Raw genomic sequence first — 21,645 nt, 5'->3', positions numbered from 1 at the left:
TCACAGAGCTCTGGCCAGGTAAAGGGCAGACCCTAGAAATAGCCATGGAGTAGGCAGTTAGCACCAAGATGGTGCCAAAGCCCCAGGGGCTCCGGCTCTATAGGTGCCGCTTTGCCCTCTGCGGTGTTTGGAGAAGGAGACACCACTGCCCATGGAGCAGGCCATAGAACGGACACTGGAATTTGAAGAGGACGAGGGTTCCCCACCCAGGTATCTTTTCCACGTGTCTTTTAAAGGCAGAAAATAGCCCCAATTCTATCAGATGCCAAAAACCTAAACCTCCCACATCCAAACCAGGAAACTTTCCGAAGTAGTGGTTCACCTGATGCCTCATCGGAAGTCTCTCTTACTCCCGGACCATCCCAGCCCTGGAAACCCTGCCTGGGGTAACCTCCCATGCTGTCTGTTCAGGCTGACAGGCATCCACTCCATACGTCCTCACCTCCGGGCTCAGGCTCGGGCTCGCTGCATTCATGGCCCCCAAGTGGGGCATGGGCAGGACATGACTGCCATTTCAGTGTCACAGAAGTCATCTGCACATGCACGTACGACATGGGTCCCTGGAGCATCAGTGCATCCTGGAGATGGAGAAAGTTCCCATGAGGATGGCCCCCGAAGTTCTGGCACGGATGGTCGAAGGCACTGTGAGAGGAGAGTAGACCGCAGATCAGAGAGGCCTTCCCTTGCCAGCCACATTGCCTCTGAAGGGAACCGTGTGTGTGTTTCAGGAGAGTTGCTGTCTATGGCCCTGCCCATCCCATGTCCTGCAGCCAGTCCACAAACACTGTCAGACTGGGCAGTGGCTGACTGTCCCATAGCTGGGGACTCAGGGCTCTTGTCAGCCGTAGGAGGCTTAAGTGTGGTATTTGAATGTATCTTGCCTACATCAGGGACCTAGATGCATTTCTGTCACTCTTCCCGGCCCCCAACAGAGGAGAAAATAGTTCCCAGAAAGGCAGGGAAAAGCAGCGACTGCTTCAGTCAATGCACTGCACCAAAATCGAGCCGCTCTGAAATGCCTGCTGAATGGGGAACTGCTGCCCCCCTTTCCAGGTCCTAACTGTACCTCAGCCTGAGGCCGAGGGAGCAAGACCTGGCCTATTGAAGCAGGCCTCTGTGTGTCTCCTCCCTTTCCTACCATTTCTTTCTTACCAGGGGCACTGCCTTGTCCCACCTTGCCTAGAGGGAGCTCAACTCCCTCACCAGACCATCCAGGCAGAGAGATTAGCAGTTTGCTCAACACTTCTTCTTCCCTAGGACCATGGATCCGGTGATTGCTATGGTTTAAGTGGGTTAGATGAAACCAAGCAGGGAAAATGTCACATCTTTGTGACACATGAGTAGACCCCTCTACCCCTCCACCTCTACAGGCACTGCACATTTCCGACTCAGCTGTGGAGTTTGGAGCCCTTTGTTCTGACCTATGGGCCACTCACATTGTTAAGGGGTGCCCAGTGTTTTCATCTCCTTGACAAACCAGGAGGACTTGCCCATACCCAGAGAGAGCCGTGACCATCACACCAACTTGCTGTGGACCCCCATGCTCATGAGATCAAGTGTAGCTTCTGACGCCCTACGGGAGTGCATGCTCAGGGGGCAGACAATTTTTCTGCTTCATTCCTCCAGCGAAGCTAAATCTGTCAATGTCCCTCCACATATAGGTAGGCAGAATCTATTTGTCAGTTGTGCTCCACGATCACTTTTCCCCATGTCACAGTGGGTCTGGACAACCCTCTGAAAGCCCAGAGAACGCTGCTCTCCTAGGAATTCAGATGGGACCTCCGGGACGGATTTCTCCACATTCTTTCAACATGGGAAAGAGTCGTGTCCCTTCCGAGAGGGTGTTGAAGGCTGTGACAGACGCTCCCCAGCAGAGGGAAGAAAACAATCTGATGAGCCCCTGGGCCTCGGTCAGCCCATCAGACCTGGTTTCAACTATCCCTAGCTAATGTGCTTAGGTTCTGCATAGGAACCCGTGGTGTGTGTCCCCTCACTCCTACCACCTGACGGACGAGGAGAGATGCGAGAAGGGAGTTGATGGACCCAGTGAACAAGAAATGTGGCGTGAGTCATGGATGTGGAAGGGGCCTGGTTCTCACCCGGTGAGGAGCCTGTGCAGGACGAGTTGTGTGGGCCTCACGGTATGGTCGTGCATTCCAAGCCCAGAGGAGAATGGGAACTCCTCGCCCAGGTGGTCGGGCCCGAGGTTGTCCTCTGTGCAGGGGGCTGTGATGACAATCTGCTTCCAGATGATGTCTTCCTTGAGCCCATAATGATCGCTCTCAAAGGCTCTAAGAGCTCTGGCTAGATGGAGGGTGGACCCTAGAAATAGCGATAGAATAGGCACCTACCACAATCATGCTTCCAAAGCCTTGTGGGGCTTGAGCAGTATAGGTGCTGCTTTTCCTTCTGCTGTGTTTGGAGGAGACACTACTGCCCATGGAGCTGTCCGTAGATTTGACACTGGAACTTTAAGGTTAGAAGTGTTCCCCACCCTGACATCCTTTCCAGTTGTCTTTTAGTAGGCAGAAAATAGCCACAATCCTTACAGATGCAGTAAACCCATAGCAACCACAACTGAACCTGGAAACTTCTGTGCATATTGGTGCACCTTATGTTGCTTCTGAGTTTCCTATTATTCCTTGACAACCCCATCCCAGGGACATCATTCCTGGGTTTTTCACCCATGGTGTGTGCTGGGGCTTACAGCCACCCACTTACAGACATCCTCACCTTCTAAGGTGGACTCTCTTGGTTGACGAAAGTGAGATCTATACTGTGCAAGATGGGACCTCCGTTGAAGTGTGAAGCCCCTTATAGTCCCATGTATAGGGTCCAGCCGGTCCTTGGATGTAAGAACGTCCTGTGGCTGAGAAGTGTCCCCACTGGCATGGTCCACCCTTGTGTGGAATACAGAGCAGATGTCATTTTGAATGGTGTGTAGACAGCAGATCCGACAGGTTTTCCTATCATCCCATTTTCCCTCCCCAACGTATCCATGTGCGTGTTCAAGGAGGGCTCCTCTACACAACCTTGCCCATTTCCAGGCCCTGTACCTACTCCCCAATACTGTTATACCTGGCAAAGGCTGTTTGTCCCCTAGCTGCAGACCAGTGACTGTTGTCCAACATTGTGGGCTTGTGTCCAATATTTCAACAAATCTTAACCTTGTCCGAGACCCTTCACCCATATCTGTCTTTCTTGCTCTCTCTACAGAGGAATCTGCATTCCAGAGGGCAGCTAAGGCAGTGACTACTTCTTCTTTGCACTATGCTTCAAAACATGGGCACTTAATACTTGGTGGGTGGGGCCCTCTACCCCACATTTCCATGGCCTAAGTGCATCCTATCCTGCATCCCAGGGACCAAGAGCTGCCATATTTTTTGAAAGCCTGTGAGTGTAACTCATCCAGGCCTTATTTTCCTCTTAGTGGCAGGAGCCCAGGCTAACCCCACTTTTCCTAGAGCTGAGAAGCCTCGACAGAACATCTCTACAAATTCTTTAGCATTTTGCTAAACTCCTCTCTTCCCTGGGACCATGGATTCTGTTCATAGGATGGGAAATTTTTGGGACAAAGAGATCTGTCCTGAGCTTCCCGGGACTACCCCACCTAAACTTTCTGACTCCACTGTGGACTTTAAGGCCCTTGTAGATTACATATATTCCACTCATATTTTCCTTAGGTCCATGAGTCTTCCTTGTCCTTAAGTGACCTGGAGGACTGTCTCATCCCTAAAGAAAGACACTGAAGTATCACACCTAACATTCACGGTCTCCCTATGCTTATGAGGTCTAGTGTAATTATCTGACTCCCTGTGGAATGGACATCCAGCAGCAGGGATTTTTACTCCTCCTTTCCTTCAACTACTAATCTGTGCAATTTTCCTACACACATAATCACTATTTATTGATTGAGCCCAATCATCACATTCCCAGATGTCTGATTTGGCAGATTCTACTTCTCCAGCCCCCTCAATGCCTTTTGACTAGACCTTGGTTGAAGAAGTGCAGGACGGAAGTGTCAATCTTCCTTCAAAAAGGGAAAGAGGTTTTTGCTATGGCCTGTTGTAGTTGAGGACTGAGTCAGAGGCTTCTCCCTAGGTGAGTGGGAAATCACGGTGTCCATCCCAGGCCCTATAACAGCCCATGACACACAGACTAACTTGGTCAACACTTCCTATATCTCCTCCCATTTGGTCCTCTCAATAACTATTGCTGTTTGTCCTGCAGGCCCCTACTCATGCCAGGAGTCATCTGAGGCTCAGAGAAATGAATTGACCCCCAGTGTCCAATGGCAATATCTGGCACCCCAGCCGCCATGGAAGGGCTACTGTGCTCACCTGGGGATCATTTTCATCAGGGTTTGCCTGGTGGGGAGGACCACTTTCCTGTCCCCCAGGACGTTGGATGCGCCCAGGTCCTCCCTGCCCAAGTGGCCAGACAGCAGGTGTTGCTCCATGTTCTGGCTGGTTCTAAAGCTCTGCACCAAGCCGGGATCTATTATTTCCTCAGCCGTGTCATTTTCATCCTGGCAGGTAGAATGTTGGGACATAAAGGGACATGCAGTCAGCAGCTGCAAAATGTCCAAAAAATGGCTATGCCTCGATTTCACACTGGAAGTCAGTGACCTCCCGTGACTGTGGCAGGATGTGGACTATGGCTGACACTTAGTGACAGGGCAAAGGAGACCAGTCCTGGGTTCAAGCCCTGGATTTCAGTGACCTCAAAACTCTTCACTCTTCTCTTCAAAATTAAAGAGAGTTTTGAGGATGTGAGGCTACAGTAATAGTAGATTCTGTATGGGCTAAATTCCTGGAGATTCCAGGATGGGAGGAAGACTCTGGAATGCCCAAGGAAATGAGATGATGTGACAGGGAAGAGAAATTCCAAACGGTCTTGAAAATAGTCAAGTGTCGGCCGCCTTCCAGTGAAGCAATTGTAAATATGATTCTGCCTTGCTGAACCACACAGACCCATTTTCAGACTGTTCCCACCCAATGTCAGCTGACTGCAGGGAAGCACCAGCCCTCACTCTTTTGGGATGACTGAAATGTTTCAAGTAATTTGGCCCCAGCCATTCAAACTCTAAATATGTATAATGTTTGACTGAGCCAAGCTGTTCCTAGTAGCCCATTCTGGGTGATCTTGAACCATTAGACTAGTCAAAGCTGTGGGACATTCCTTGAAGCCCAGTGGAAATGGCAAAAGAAAGGAGTCCCGTCTAGGTCCAAGGGCTTTAAGGCTGAATTTCTGATGTTCCTAGCCTCCCCTTTGGAACATGATACAGCCCTACCACCTGACCTGGAAGTGTCACAGTATTGACCTCTGTTGGATGGCAAGTTACAGAGAAATAGGTATTATACTATAATCTTCTCTCCCTTTTTGAGTTAAAAACAGCCTAGGAAATGTGAGGATGCTTAAGGATGGAGACACAGTCCAACTGAATGCAAGCAGAAAATAGGGGATGGGGAATGTAGGAGCCATTGGATTAAACATCCAAGGCAGGATCCAAGCCAAAGACTGTCTTGGTTTATGAGAAAATCTGAGTCATCATGAAGGGCTCTTTTCTGATATCCAACCCACATTGCACCTCGTCATGAATGGGTTGGGTTGTGGGGTAAGTGTGCATTCCCAGATTCCTGATAGTGTTGTACTGAATTCCAAGAGGGAGAATCCTTGGCAGGGAGCCTGCAGATTCTGCCAGGGTAGGGTCTAGGTCCTGGGGTCCCCTGACTGTCTTGGACCTGTGTGTGGAGAAGCCCTCAGCTCCCATCTCACCTCTCTTCTCTTCTGGCTTCTGTTGGTGGCCGTGTGCACGGGCACCCTGCTCAGCGAAGTGGTGTCGATGACACAGTCATCCTGCTCTGAGCTGGATGAGCTCTGCAATGATAGGGTCATCAGCAGGGCCACAAGGCATCAGGACCCTGACTGGTTATCCCCAAGAGGAACAGCCCTACATCAAGTTCTACTTCCAGACGAGGCAAAGACCTATATGTATAGACCTCCTCCCAGCAGGGAAATGACAACTCTGTAGATCTGGATCAATCTCTGGGCAGATGGGCACCAACCCCAGGCCTCTCCTTCTGTCCCTGCCAGCCATGACCTGGAGAAGAACATGATGCACCCAGCAGGTGTCCACCCCCAATCACCTCTCTGCCCAGCCTGGTATCCTCCAGACAGCCACCCTGGGAGTGGAAGGTGGTGAGGCTGCTCAGGAAGGAGAACAGTGTCAGCCTGGTCTGCCTCCCCTGCCCTGGTTCCCTTGGTTACCTTGGATTTCCTTCTGCCAAATGGACGGACTCTTCCCTGTTGAGAGTTGAGCCAACGCCTACAACGTCGTATCAGGCTCTCACTTTGGGTTTTCCTGCGGCAAAGGCCTTGCGAAGTAGGCAGGCAGCAACAAGAGAACATCTTCTCTCAAGCATCAAGGCCTGAGTGAGCTGTTCATTCCGTTAATATCTAGAATGTGGGCCCTTGGTTACTGGGGTTCCAAGTTCTGTTGCGTTCCATCTCCAGGGAAGTGAGGTAACTTCCTGCTTCCCCTTCTCTGTGCTCCCTTCCTGGATGACAGCTTCCCAAGGTCCCCTCTGGGCTGCTGACTGTTTACCCTCTGAACCATTGCATTTCCCATGTGTGCACAATTTCACCAATACGGTCCTCCTTCCTGCCTTGCTGGGGCCTGGGGGCATCAAGAACCATCTAAGGAGATGGACCTTGGTACACCACCATCCTCCTCCTGCCTGTTCTGTGATCCGGGACATGCCTTTCTGTTTCTCAGGGCTTCCCATGTCTCCCCTGCTGCACAGTGGGTCAAATCTACCTGATCCTTCCGAGGAAAGGCATCAGGTAGATCAGAGAAAATGCCTTGGAAACTTCAGGGCTGGTTTCACATGTAGCCAGTGCACATAGGTAGACAAGGAAGAATATACAAGATGGAGTGGGAAGCAGCAGGGATCACAATCAAAGAGGGCTGAGTTCTGGCAGTGTCATCTTGAGAACATCATGAGCACCTTGGCTTCATGTCACAATCCATGCCAAAATGGGCTTTAAATTCCATGAAAAGCAGTCTTAGTCACCTGCAGTGGTCAAAGCCTCCAAAGATTTCCCATTCCTGTTAGTTTCAGACCCAAGCCTCCTGCACCGCCTGACCTCTCCCTGGACTCCATAGATGATCCTGTGCTCTGCTGCATCTCGCACACACAAGTCCTCGGTTCCCCAATCCTCCAAGCCTGTGTCTGCTCAGTAGGACACTGAGAGTTTAGAAATCCTTTTCCAGCGCTCCAGAGTACCGTGGTCATCAGAGAGCCAAGACCAAATAATTCTCCTAGGCTGTGGCACACCTAGGGTCCCCCACTCCAAGCATTGCAGTTTATAGAGGGGACGTTGAGGCCTTCTTTGCAGTAGCCTCCCTCCACCCTGGGAGTTCATCTTCATCCCAGGTGCTCAGATTAGTGGAGGGAGGACCTCAGCTCTGTCCTCTCCTGCTTGCCCTGGGGATGTCCCTACCCAGGCAGAACCCTGGGAACCTCCGAGATCCCACCGCCCATCCAGGTGGCATCTCCCCCTCCCCAGGCTTTGGCCTATGCAAGTGTCAACTGGAGAAAGCTGGCCCTGCCCCATGGCAGAGCTCCCTCCATCCTCTTTCCTCTGTGTCCTTGCCACCTCCCTGGTTCCAGGTCCTACTCTGACTCCCAGGACATGATCCCTACCCATTTGGCCAGTGTGTGTGTGTGCGGGCGGTGCTCATGAAGTTCTTTGGGGATCCTGAGAAGAAAACAACTTCATATGGGCAGAAGCAGGCAGGGGGTCCCCATGAGTTAGGGGCTGTGCTTTTCAAAGTTTCTGTGCAAGAGGGTTGAGCCCTCACCTCAGATGCCAGAAGTGTCCAGGTCCTCCTCTGGATTCTGCACACCCCGTGGGCCTTGAGCTTCACCTTTCTCTGGGTCTCTGTTCCTGAATTGAAAAGTGAGGGGTTGAAAATGGATCTGGGTAAGAAGGTGCTCTGGGTAAGAAGCCATCCTCCCCCAGCCTGGGAGGAGGTGGGTGAGGCCACACTTGGGGCAGTCAGGGTGCTGAGCTCCAAAAGCCAGGAGGTAAAGCCCAGCACACAGGGTGGTCGAGCTCATGCCCACAGCAGGGCACACACACACGTCCTTCCTCGGACAGAGAAAGGTACTTGCAATGAACCCCACCTCTCTGGGCATGCGCAAGGAGCCAATGGCTGCCTGCCCGACCCCCAGGGCCCTTCTCTGTGCTAGCTCACCCAGGGGGCCCTGGAACACCCCAAATCCAGCTAGCGTCATCTGCCTGAACGTGTCTGGAGTAGAGACTGGTGTCCTAGGAGCCTCAGAATGCACTGCCTGTGAGATCCACAGGTGGGCATGGATCTTCAATGCTGCAGTAGCCAGTGACACCAAGAGGAGGGCAGGGCAGGACCCCTCCCTGCACCACCTTCCCCCAATCCAGATGGTGCAGCCGGGGTGGCAGGTAGTCCAGGAAGGAGGCAGAGCCTCGTGCTGCCCAGAGTGGGATCTGTCCACTGCCGCTTGCCAGGGAGCCCCTCTGGCCCCATGTCTGTTCCCCCTTTTGCAGGGAAGCCAGAGGTTCCAGCCCTCAAGGCCCCCAGCTCTCAGGTACTGAGCCCATCCCGCAGGTGGGACAGGGAATCACTGCTCTATACCATCATAGGTGCCTGTGCTGCCACTCAGGGGCTTTTCCAGGCCTGGAGACTCCCTGGCCAAGTGGCTCCTGAGTCCAGGCCCTTCAGGATTGCACCTGCCTGGCTTTAGTCCCTACACATCCTCATGGGTTTGGGTCCCTCACCCCCTTTGCCTTAAGGAAACTGAGGCTCTGAGAAGTCACCAGTTTTGGGAGGTTGATCTGAAGTGCCCAGGGCTGGGCAGGTCCCAGCAAGAAGAAGGCTCATGGGAGGGCATGTGCTTGATGGGGAGCTCCCTCAGGGCTGTTTCCCTGATCACGCGGGGCTCTGTCACCCAGGGGAGGAATTTGGGGACTTCACTGCATGGAGGAAAAGGGGGACCCAGTGCAGCAGGACCTAGTGAGCAGGGACCCTGCCACAGCCACATCTAGCATAAGCTGGGATGAGGTCTGCCTCAGGGCCCTTCTGGGCACTTGGCGGCTTTGATGACTGTCTGCCTCCACACAGGGGTGAGCATGCTGGTGGAGGCCCAGAGCAGACTCCTGGTCAGAGCTGTCATTCAGGAGAAGGTGGTTTCCAGAAAGGTGACATCGGGGACATTGGGGGGCTGCCCCCAATCCCACTCCCCTGGAGTTTCTTGTACCTGTCACCATTATCCACGGTGTTGTAGAGAAGGGGAATCTGAATTTCCATCATTTTTGAAGGGAAATTTCTTTTAACTTTAATTGCCTTTCATCTTTCAGGGCCCCATCATACTACAAGATACTGCAATGTATTCTATTCATAAAATCTTAATATTAGAAATGCCTTTAATTGGGTTTCCATTTTTAAAGCTGAGTTATAGACAACGCATAGAAAGCAAACAAAACTGCAGAAGAGAATGGTAAAGGCTACAAGCCTGGATTTTTCTCTTGGCTGAAAAGCTGTGAGAAGCAAGGGGTGGGGACAAAGCTAAGCTGTGGACTAATCTCCTTAGCCTCCAGGAGAGGGAAGCAGTAGATCCTGTGTAAGTTGATCAATCAAATGATGGTTAATTTCCTGTCAGCTAGAATAGGGAAAGTGATGGTTTGATGAAAAATCATGTTCTCAAAGCTGAAATATTCCTGTGTGTATAAACCTATTTTAAATATGACTTTTTGATTAGGTCAATTCAGTTATGTCCTGACCCAGATGTTATTCTTCTTCCTGGAGTCCTTTATAAACAGGATGAATATGGACAGAGTCACAAGAGGGAGAGAAAGGCAAGGAAACCAGAAGCTGTAAGCAACGACACCCAGCAGAGGGCCTTTGCATGTACAGAGGAGTCCAGGATGGTGCAGCCTGGCTTTGGGGAGAATGTATTACCTGACGCGGCCCTGATAGAAACATTTTCATGGCTTCCTCACTACACATGTAACCGAATGCACCCCATGGGCAAATTCCCCCAGTCCTGGTATAATACTGTCAGGGGCTGAGCCGACCAGAACAGTAATGGTGTCCAGTGGTTTGATCCAACAAGCACTGGTCTGATTGTTCCTATGAGGCTATTTTCATCACTTGAACTCATTAGTCAGGTGACAGCACCTGTGCCTGATTATGTCTCCCATCAAGGCAGGAGCTTGTCTTGAGCTTTGAGGGAAATCTTATTCCACCAATTGAAGGCATTAAGGGAAGAACTGATGGTTGCAGCAGTCAGAAAGAGACAGGCAGCTTCTCCGGGAGAATTCGTTATGAACTTCATTGGGGTTTTCAACTTGCTGCCTGCCATATGGTACTTGGACTTGCCAATACCCACAATTACATGAACCAATTCATCTTTTAAAAATTCTCTGAATATTTACATGTATTTATCTCGTCTGTTTTGACTAAAGCAGACTTTGGTCCTGAGAATGGTTCTCGTGAAGCAGAATGTTTAAGATTTCTGAGTTGAGTCTGGCGTTTGACAATCGGTTGTCTAATATTACTTAAGTTTGCTAAAAGCTGCTGGGAGCAATATACCAGAAATGGGTTTGCTTTTGCCCTGAGGACCGATGAGGTTAAAAGCTTATGGTTCTGAGGCCATGAAAGTGTGCAGTCAAGGCATCATCAGGAGACCCTTTCTCCCTGAGCTCAGCTGTGGGCAGTCAGGCACATGGTGTCTCTGCTTGCCACTCCCCTCCCCTCCAGCCTCATAGCTTCAGCTTCTGTCTGCACCAGCTTCCTCTGCGATTCTGTGTTCCTTTCATTTAGGCTTCAGGCTCCTGGGGATGTCACCCTCGGTTTCTGGTTTCTTCTCTATCTCTAAAGCTTTCTTTGGTATCGGTGGCTTTTTATAACGGACAATAGTAAGAGGTTTCAGACCCAACCTGAGGCACATAAGCTAATCGAAGGCCCTTGTAGCAGTTTGATACGGTTTATGAATTCCAAAAATAGAGTTTGCATTATGTTTATAACCTGATCTGTTCTTCTGGGTTAGGGATACCGTTAGATTGTATTGACTTCAGAGGTTTCAGTTTTACTTGTTTAAATTATGACTAGGGCTTTGATTGGGCCACATCACATAGAAAACAAGAAAGCAGAGGAGACAGTTGGAGTTTTTGAACCTGGAGCCCAGGAAAGAAATCCATAGAGAAGCAGATGCATGATGAAAATAATCAGGACTCATTAGACATGGTAGAGTCCCTGGGAAGACAGATGAGCCTCTTTCCCGATTATCTAGAGCTGTCCTTGTGGACAGCCCACAGCCGAGCCTAGAGAGAAACCCTCCCTGGGAGACATACAAGACTTATCCCAGTCTACAGCTGATATTGGAAGAAGCTGGGGCCACAGAGCCTTAAGGGGAAGAGGAAGCCTGAACACTTGCAGATGTTGACAGTCATCTTGCTCCAACAAGTAGCAATAGATTTCTGTGAGGGAAGTAACTATGCTTTATGGCCTTTGTGACTAGAAGCTCCTACCCTAAATATATACCCTTATAAAAGCTAACAGATTTCTGGTATTTTGCATTAGCATCCCTTTGGCTGAGTAATACAGCGCTTTCATGAAGAAACTTCATCCAAACATCTCACCTACAAGAAGTTTACATGCATAAGAATGATTAGCCCTAAGGACATGACTCTTTGAGTTCCACAAAATCTCAAACTGCCACACACCACCCTCTGGACCTCAGAAATACACATGCAAAATACATTCATTCCACCACAATATTTCAAAAGCCTTAACTCATTTTAGTAAGTTTTAAGTACAAAATCTCACTAAAATCAATTATAGGTGCTCCTCCCTTGCCATACTTGACCCTCTCTGTAGTCCAAAACTTTGTCAAAAAGGAAGCCCAATATATTGTCAGGTTCGATTAGTAGAAAAATGCAATATAGTGATGGGTTTAAAGGTTAGATATAGAATACACAGAAATTTAGAAAAATTAAATTAAGGAAAAATAAATTGGGATATCACAGAAATGAAAAAATGAAAAAGCTTTGTTTCTGACATTTTGCCTTTCATCACTGCTACAGGTGTCGCTCTGTATGTACAGTGGCAAGGCAGTTTCTTCCATTTCTTCTTTAGTGTCTACCTCCTTTCTTTCTTTCTTTTTTGTTTTTTTCTCCCTGATTATTAAGTTTCTCTTGACATAAGTTTTAGGTCACAGTAATTCACGTATCCAATATATGGTTGTCACACATATCCAACATCAAGGGTGGCCACTGTGGCTGCTGATGGTCAGGAGAGGGAAGAAGAGATATGGTGTGGGGGCATTTTCAGAATTTGGAGTTGTCCTAGGTGGTGCTGCAGGGATGGATGCTGGACACTGTGTGTCCTGTCATGGCCCACTGGGTGTACTGGGGGACAGTGTGGACTACAATGTGGACCATTGTCCACGTGCTGCAGTGGTTCTCCAGAATGCATTCACCAGGTATAGTGGATATGCCACAATGGTGGAAGACTTTGCTGATGTGGGAGAGGTGGCATGGGTGGGGTAGGGGGTATATGGGGACCTCATATTGTTTCAATGTAACATTAAAAATAAAATAAAGCAGAAAAAATAAAATAAAATCAATTATAGACATATCATCTATCCTGGGGCAAAAATTGCCCTGTGTTTTGGAACTGTGAAACTTAAAAACTAAGTTAACTGCCTCCATTATACAAATGAGGGACTTTTATAAAATAACAATTCCCCTTTCCATAGGGAGAAATGGAAAGGAAACAGGGTCACAGGTCCCAAAGAGTTCCAAAAAGCTGCAGGCCCGAGGAATTGGGTTGAGGACTGGGGGAAACTATTGAATATGGGACAATGTTAAGTATATGGTTGAAGCTATAATGTTGAGAAAATTCTTTAGAAAATATAATAAGGAAGGATTATGTGTTTGAGGTGCTTAAGGCTGGGGCATCTGGTACAGGGGCAAGGTTCAAGGAAGTGTGTGAGTGCCCATGTTGTCATAGTGTGTTCCATCATAGGGTGGAAACCCATACAATGACCGAGAGGGCATCGTGTCTCTCGAGAGAATCGGTGGCTCCCAATTAGTTCAGGCAGTCTAGTATGTCAAGCCCTCAGCATAGTTACAGTATCTGTAAATCTGGTCCCTCAAGTAGTGAAGATTGTTTTTCACTGGGGGCCCTGCGGGGAATGGGAGAGAGGTGTAGAATAGACGTCAGCAGGGCAACTGGGGGGCAATGGAAGTGCTCCACCAGATCATGCAATGGTGGATATAGGGCATGTTGACTTACAGCAAAAGTGTATAAAAGTCTATAAGCTAAAATGTAAACCATAAAATAGAACACAAGGAAGCTAAAAATTTAGAAATTTGTACAGCCTAAAATAGAAACCATGATGTAAGCCAAAATGGATGCATGGTTGATAGCTAAGTTTCAAAATCTGTACATCAGCTACAGCAAATATAACATGACAAGTAAGAAGATCATGGCTGGGAAAGGGGAAAGGGTTTGATGTTGGATATAGGGGAGTCCCCTATACTGTGAATTACTGTGATCTAAAACTTTTTGAAGACAAAATTTAAAAATTAGAAAAAAAAAAAGATGTAGGCAGTGAGGAAAAAATGAAAGAAAGTGCCTTGCCAATGTACATACAGACAACACCTGTTACAGTGCTGAAAGGCAAAATGTTTGAAATACTTTTATAATAGTTTTCATTTTATTAATGCACCAATTTATTTTTACTTTATTTTAGTATTTCTAAATTATTATGTATTCTATTTCTAAACTTAAAACCCATCAGTCTATTTCAATTTCCTATTAATTGAATTTGGCAATATATTAGGCTTCATTGTTGAAGAAGTTTTGGAGCACAGAGAGGTAACAACTATGGCAAGGGAGCAACACTGCTTTGGGGCATTACTGAAGGGAGCACATGAGTGGGGGGGGACTTCTCCAGGGCATGTATATAGGGGACATAAAAATATTCTGATCTATGTTGGATATTTTTATAGTAATTAGAGTTATAAATGTCAACTGAGGGAGTGCTAGTTGCTACTCCGTGGAACTCTGTCACATTCCCCAATGGAACATCAATAATCCCCCAAGTGTAACGGCAAAGGCCAGAAAGGAAGGATGGTTCAATAATGAGCCCTTGATGCTGATGACTATGGTTATGAGCCTGTGGGCCTGAAATAGAAACTAGGCCTGTTACCTCCTGAGAGCCTCCATGTTGCTTACATGTGGCTACTCTCTAGCTAAACTCATCATGTAATTGCATTACATTCCCCCCCCCCCAGCATGGGACATGACTCCCAGGGTTGAGCCTCCCTGGTGCTGAGGGATTACTACCAATCACTAACTGGTGATGTACCTAAAAAGACACCTTGAATAAAAGGGCCAACTCAGACCGGCAGAATATCTCAGCCTACATATTGTATCAAGTGTTAAGAACCACTTTTTGGCCTTAAATAAAAGGGGGAAATGGCAAAGACAAATAAGTTTATATGACTGAGTCTTCCAAAAAGAGTCAGGAGGTCATCAGAGGGGTCAGGCTTACGCTCGCCTCAGCAGGACCCCAGAGAGAGACAAAGTAGATACAACCCTAGGTGCCAGTTCTCCTGAAGGCAATGGAGAACCACAGAGTATACAGTCATGGCAGATGGATTTGGAGTTCTGTGCCATATCAGAGGGCCCTACTTTGGAATTTGTGCTCCTGAGTGTAATGGAGCTGGACTCTGATGTGACCTTTCTACACATGCCTCTTCTGTCACAATACTGAACCTGTGCTTGGTGCGAAGGATGGGGCATACTCAGGGGACTTATCTCTGGACTGCCCACGTGCGAGCTGGTCCCTGAGCCTCAGCAGAGTTGTGAATCCTACGCTTTGGTTCATTGGACTTACCTAAGTCTGCTAACAGGGAGGTGAAGATGGTCAGCCATCACATTAGGGAATCAAGAGTGCCAACAACTGCAAGCAGAGGAATTTCATCCATCATCCAAGTGGAATGTAAGCCTCCTCTTGATCTAGAGGTGGAGTGGACATCATCATCCCATGGTCTAGAGAATGGAGAAATAAAATATGGATTAGAGTGGACTTACTGATATTCTACTATAAACTATTATGACGAGTAATAGAAAAAATTGTAGCATTGGGGTGGAGGAAGTGGCCACAGTAGTTGCTGAAGGCAGGGAGAGGGAAGAAGGGATGTGCTGTGGAGGCATTTTGGGGACTTGGACTTGTCCTAAATGATATTGCAGGGTGAGATGCTGGACTTTATATATCCTGCCATAACCCACTGGATGTACTGGGGGAGTATGAACTATAGGGTAAACTATTATCTGTGTGGTGCGTCAGTGCTCCAAAATATGTTCACTGAGTTTGATGAGTGTGCCACAATGATGGAGGAGGTTATGAGTGTTGTTGGAGTGGGGTGGGAGGGTTGGATGTGTATGGGAAACTCTTATATTTTTAATGTAAGAGTTTTTCTGTAATGTATATACCTTCAAAAACATACAACTTACAAAAACGATGGGGTGGGGGTGGGGAATGGGGTATATGGGAACCTCACATGTTTTTAAATGTTTTTTTTCATGTAGTATTCTTTGTGATCTATTAACAGATAATGTGTTGGTTCCACATTGTATTAGTCAGCCAAAGTGGAACTGATGCAAAATACCAGAAATTTCTTGGCTTTTATAAAGGGTATTTAGTTGGGGTAGGAGCTTATATTCACAAGGCCATAAATGATAAGTTACTTCCCTCACCAGTGCCTGTTGCCATGTTTTGGAGCAAGATTACTCCTGACATCTGCAAGGGTTCACCTTCGTCTTCTCCTTAAGGCTCTGTGGTCCCAGCTTCTACTCTCAGCTGTAGGCTGTCTTTCTCCCAAGGCTGGTTTCTCTCTGGGTGCAGCTGCTCTGCTCTCCATAAGGCCAGCTATAAACTACCAAGCAAATGGTTCTTCTCTCTTCCCAGGGTCTCTGCTTGTCTGATGGTGCCTGTTCTCTTTCCTCACGTATCTGTTTCTCTGTGTATTTACTTCCCAGGCTCCAGGCTCCCAAATTCCAAGTGTCTCCTCTGCCTCATTGTTTCCTCTGTGATGTGGCCCAATCAAAGCCCTAGTCATAATATAATCAAGCAAAAGTGACACCTCTGAATTCAATACAATCTAAGGGTATCTATCACTAGCCCAGAGGAACAGAGCAGTTCACAAACATCATCATTATTTCCTTTTGGAGTTCATCAATAACATCAAAGTGCCACACACATGCAGGAATCAAGGTGAAGCAGGCTAGTTCAGGGAATGGAAAAATGAACCTGGGGCCTGGCAGAAAACCACAGCTGTGAGACACATGCCCTGGGACCCCTCCCTGTGGGAAGGACCTTGTGAGAATTCCCCATTGGGAACGGGGTTTTGTCTGGGATCAAAGGAAAGTCCCGAATATTCTTAAGGTGTCCATCACGGGAATTGAAGAGTGGGATAAGTAATCAAAACAACAGACAGCTGGGACTCCTCCCCTGACAAAGGGTGAGGTAATTAATGGTTTAAAAAGCCAGCACAGAGGCTAAATCAGCCCGTTTTCCCTCTTTTTGTCCTTTCTCACTCTGCATGGACCAGCATGCAAGTCCACCTGGGGACTTGTCATCTGCAATGGGGACTTGTAATCTGTAAATCAGCCCGTTTGACCCTTTTTAGCCCCTTTTCCCTCTCTCAGCCTGGATCAGCCCACAAGTACACCTGGGGCCCATACTCTGTTCTGTTCTTTCTCTTCTCTCTTTTTCTTAGTAAACTACCAGCCTTACTAAACTGGCATGTTCTTAAATTCTCTTTTGTAACATAGCCAAGAACCTAGAGAAAATCTGGCAACAAGGGGTCCAGACTGTCACCTAGTGAGACTTTCTCCCCACAGATCCTTCCTGGATAACTGTCCTTCCATCCTGACTTACAGGCAGTGACTGACTGCTTTCCTGGCCAGTGAACCCCTCACATGGTGCCCTGTTCTCTGGGGACTCATTTTCCAGAAGCTCAGATTTTAAAACTATGTATTTCTAGTTACTTTGTCCCCAAGAGTTTAGTTCTTCCCTTTTCCGTTTCTTCCACAGTTTACTATGAATAGCAAGAAGTCCGGCCACATTTCCACAATTTGGTTTTGAAATTTCCTCAGCTAAATATCTAAGTTCATCACTTTCAAATTCTGTCTTCCATCTAATACTTGGAGTCAATTGTGCCAAGTTCTCTGGCACTTTATAGCTGAGGTTATTAAGGGGTTTGTAAGCCTGAATTGAAAAAAAAAATTATTCTTGTGTGGATATTTTGGTGTGGGCGTGATATATTTATGAAATAATACACAATGTAGTGTGGACTTAGTGAAGGCCCATGGCTGATACCTGACTGGTAAAGGGGTCTGTGGAACAAAGGTTAAGAAATCCTGCTTCAAAGCAAAAAAACACCTTCTGTCCAGCTTGCAATGATGTATTCCTTTATTCGAAGGTCTCCTCAGAAGTATCTTTTGCCTTCTGGTTTCTACTAACAATCTCTCCAAAGCAATAGAGGCTTTTCCTTTTTTTTTTTTTTTTTTTTTAATGTATCTCCCCTTCCCACCTCCCCTCCAGTTCTCTGCTTTCTGTGTCCATTCGCTCTGTGTTCTTCTCTGTCTACTTGTATTCTTGTCAGCGGTACTGGGAATCTATGTCTCTTTTTGTTACCTCATCTTGCTATGTCAGCTCTCAATGTGTGCAGCACCACTCCTGGGCAGGCTGCACTTTTTTCATGATGGGCAGCTCTCCTTAGAGGGTGCACTCCTTGCGCATGGGGCTCCCCTACGCGGCAGACACCCCTTGTGGCAGGGCACTCCTTGTGCACATCAGCACTGCAGGTGGGCTGGCTCACCACATGGGTCAGGAAGCCCTGGGTTTGAGCCTTGGACCTCCCGTGTGGGAGGCAGATACTCTAGCCATTCAGCCAAATAATGCTTCTCTTAGGCTTTTCCTTTTCAGGTCTCACAAGTCTTCCAAATTCAACTCTTCACACTTTCTTGGTGTTTATATAACAGCATGCACCCCACTCTCCTGGTATCAGTTTCTCTTATAATTTGCTGAAAGCTGCTGGGAGCAAAGTACCAGAAATGGGCTGGCATTTACAATGGGGATTTGTTAGCAGAAGAGCTTAGAGTTCTGAGGTTGTGAATGCATCCAAACCAAGGCATCATCAGGGCACCCTTTCTCCCTGAGCTGCAGCTAGGGGTCATCAGGCCTATGGGGGTGCCCACCTGTCCACCCTTTCTCCTCTGGCCTTGTTACTTTCAACTTCTACCAAAAGTGGTGTCCTCTCAGCGTTTGTGCTCTGTTGATTTCAGCTTCTGGCTTCCAGAGTCTTCTTGCTCAGCCTGGGTTCCTTTCTATCTCTGAGGCTTTTTTTTTTTTTTTTTTTTTTTTACTATCTGTGTCTTTTTATTCCACCATTTTAAAGAACCTGGTAATAGGATTAAGACTCATGCAGGATCATGCAATCCAATTAAAGGCCCTTAACTGACATAATTTAACCTCCTATTACAGGTTTGTATGTACATGATGATATTCTGAGGTCCAGAAAATCTTCAAACTGCTGCAACTATGAGTACATTAAATAGCATTAAAGGCTATTTCCAATGATCAAGTGTGTATGGACACTCCATGCATGAAATAGCAATAGAAATATGAAAAATATAACCAATGAACAGTGCTACTTTGCTGAGACAATCTCAGCAATAGGTTGGCTCAAAGGGAAGATGACATAGAACTTAAGACATAAAAGGACAGAAAGAAAGATACAAGAGAGGAAATAAAGATAGGACCAGGGGACTCACAGCTTCTGGAACAGAGAGCCTCGACCCTAGTCTTCACATCGTATTTATTAGAAATTACAAAGCAGCAGCTTTCCATGTTTACTTTTAAAGCTGTTTGTTATTAGAACTGAAACCTTTACAATACTAGGGAACAGGCCATACAAAATCCAAATGCCTCCTCAGGCAAACAACTGTCATGCTGACAAGACAGAGTTCTGTCTAGTTAAGACCCGGTGTTCCTAAGCCCACACTTCTTATCTGCATTATGGAAACATTCTAACTTCAAGTCAGGTTCCCACATTCAAATTCAAGGTATTTTACCACAAACCAATTCATTTGACCTCAGCAGTAAGGTGGGGTCCTGGACCCAGGAGAGAATGGGGGGTGATCATGCATCACAGCATCTCCCCCTGTGCAGCAGTGAGGTGGCCACTGAGCTTAGAGCATGAGCAAATCGGGCTCATCTGTCTTAGGACAGTGTATATTCTACTGAAGATGACAGAGAAGCCCATCTGGGGGCAGTAGGACAGGAGTTCTGGCACCTGAGCCCCCACCTTCCACACCCTTTTCTCCCCCTCTCTGCTCACAGCTGGCCCTAGGGTCACACCGCAGGAAGACAGGGGTATCTCTCACTCTGTCCATAGGCTGCTCTCGATATCTCAACATCCGCAGACTTCTCCCTTGTTGAGGGAGTCCCTGGATTTTGTCCTGCTTCTCATAATCCAGACTGTGCCCCACGGAGATGCTGGATTTGAGTCTCCCACAGTCCCCAGGTCCGAAGAGGCTGGCTCACTGCTGCCACCACTGCCTGGTCCCTCGTGCACTGTCACCAGATGATGCCAGGCATGTTCTACCTAGCAGAGACTGGCACAAGCTCAGGCTGAGCCTGCACAAGGCTCTGTGCAGGCCAGTGGCTCCCTCCAGGGGATTCCATGTATCCAGCCCCAAAAATCCCACCACCATTTGACCCAGCAGCAGGGATCTCCTCATGGTGCAATATCAGGAAATAGAGTCTTGTCCCATTGGCAGGGTGTGAGCGAGGGACTCTTGTCTCTATAGTACCCAAAGTTGATCTGGTGAAATGAGGAAATGTACGCCCGACATAGAGAGCTATGCTCATGCTAGAGTGAATGCAGGGATGTGGATGTGGCTCAGGCAACTGAGCTCCCACCTACCACACGGGAGGGCTGTGGTTCAGTTCCCAGTGCCTCCTAAAGAAGACAGCGAGCTGGTGCACCAGGCAGGTGCAGCAAACCAACACAACAAGATGATGCAATAAGAGACACAAGAAAAACAATGAGAGACACAACAAAGCAGGGTATGGAGGGGGCTCAAGCAATTAGGTGCCTCCCTCCCACATCAGAGGTCCCAGACCAGTTCCCAGTGCCTCCTAAAAGCACAGCACACAGCAAGTGCAAACAATGAGGGGGGGGCAGAAATAAATAAAACAAATCTTTAAAAAGAATGATACAGAATTTTAAAAAATAATAGTAAACTGAATGCAAACTTCTTTAGCTCTCCTGGCTTTAGGTCATTGATTCCTGTGAATCCATTTGCAAGAGGTGACTCAGCTTCTTCTTAGGGTAGTTTCTCCCCCATATAGTCAAACCTATTAACATTTATCACTATTTTTTCTTTAAACAGCATTCATGACACTTCATAAATACCATCAGCATTCCCACTTAAAAAAACAACAACTGTACTTTCATTTGCCAGGATTTTCCCCCTAAATTTGAATCTTTACAAGCTTGAAATCATAGCACAGACCTAAGCTTAGCTCAGCTTCTCTTGGCAGGATGGCGCGGCATCATTCTGTTGTCCCATCCACAACACGTGACTCGTGAGAGCCCACAAGCCTACTTAACCCTGGAGATGACTTGTGTTTGAGGTTATTTCCAGTTTTTCTCTATCACAGCACTGAATTTAAGGACACCGTTGTCCTCAAAATGATTTTCTTCTTGTGCATTATTCCCTCTTCCTGTAATTTCTCCAAACTGGAATTAGCCAGTGAGTGAACAGACTGTTCATCCTGGTAGTCAAGTGGCTTCTCAGAAGGGTTGTGTTAATGTCTAGACTAAACACCTCTTCATTTGTCTATGTGACCTGCAGGTTACTAAGGAAAAGAGCCTCATTCTGCAGACCTTGGGTTACAAGTACATGGGCCGGGGAATAATAAATGTGAAAAGAAAGGGGAAACTGAAGACGTACTTTGTGAGCACAGAGATGTCATGGTCGCTTACCCAGAGCAACGTGGCATGCTGAAGACGCCTTCGTGCCCAGAGGACCAGATGTTCAGGAAGGTTCCACGCACTTTCTGACTATCTCGTTGGCCCCTTGTTTCCCATGTGTGTGCTCTGTCCTGTCCCATGGAATCTTTTAGACTTGTTCCCATGACCCAGCGCCATACCATTCAGTGTCTGATGTGTGTCAAGATCATTTTGCAACTTGCACTGTGCTTACTCCTAAGCAAAAGGGAAAGGAATGTGATTTCTGGGAGAAAAGAATTCAAGGAAATAACAAAGACGATAGAGGTGAAACAAACAAAAAGGAAGACTTTTCTTTCCTGAAGATTTATCAGCAGTCTTTCTATACTATAGGCTTTAAAAACAATCAGCATCACAATCAGAGTCTACCAGATGAAGCTCTGTGTACACAAGGGGCTCTCCGAGTGGGGTTCCCCCACCCACCTGCCAGCACCCACAGCATCACCTGGGAGTTTGTTAGAAATGCAAATTCTGAGACCCAGACCCAGACCTGCTGAATCAGAAACT

At 47.5% G+C, this 21,645-nt stretch overlaps 1 protein-coding gene across 2 annotated transcripts; it reads right to left on the bottom strand.

Moving 5' to 3' along the window:
* Positions 1–434: 434 nt before the first annotated feature.
* On the bottom strand, positions 435–21,222 carry LOC101419601 (uncharacterized). 2 transcript variants are annotated; one of them, XM_071216003.1, is made up of 7 exons: positions 21,115–21,222; positions 14,952–15,106; positions 6,271–7,953; positions 5,779–5,880; positions 4,341–4,528; positions 2,734–2,900; positions 435–642 (listed from the first exon to the last, which is right to left on the bottom strand). In XM_071216003.1, exons 3-7 carry the CDS (start codon positions 6,409–6,411, stop codon positions 569–571), a joined length of 672 nt encoding a protein of 223 aa, XP_071072104.1. In that variant the 5' UTR covers positions 6,412–7,953; positions 14,952–15,106; positions 21,115–21,222; the 3' UTR covers positions 435–568. The 2 variants fall into 2 exon arrangements, with proteins under 2 accessions (XP_071072104.1, XP_058155648.1); XM_058299665.2 differs by lacking the exon at positions 435–642 and adding an exon at positions 2,081–2,322.
* Between the last annotated feature and the right edge of the window lie 423 nt (positions 21,223–21,645).

Source organism: Dasypus novemcinctus, chromosome 7, assembly GCF_030445035.2.
Source record: "Dasypus novemcinctus isolate mDasNov1 chromosome 7, mDasNov1.1.hap2, whole genome shotgun sequence".
Lineage (NCBI taxonomy): Eukaryota > Metazoa > Chordata > Mammalia > Cingulata > Dasypodidae > Dasypus > Dasypus novemcinctus.
Note: the sequence above shows the minus strand (reverse complement) of the source record. Positions and strands in the feature narration are given on the sequence as shown.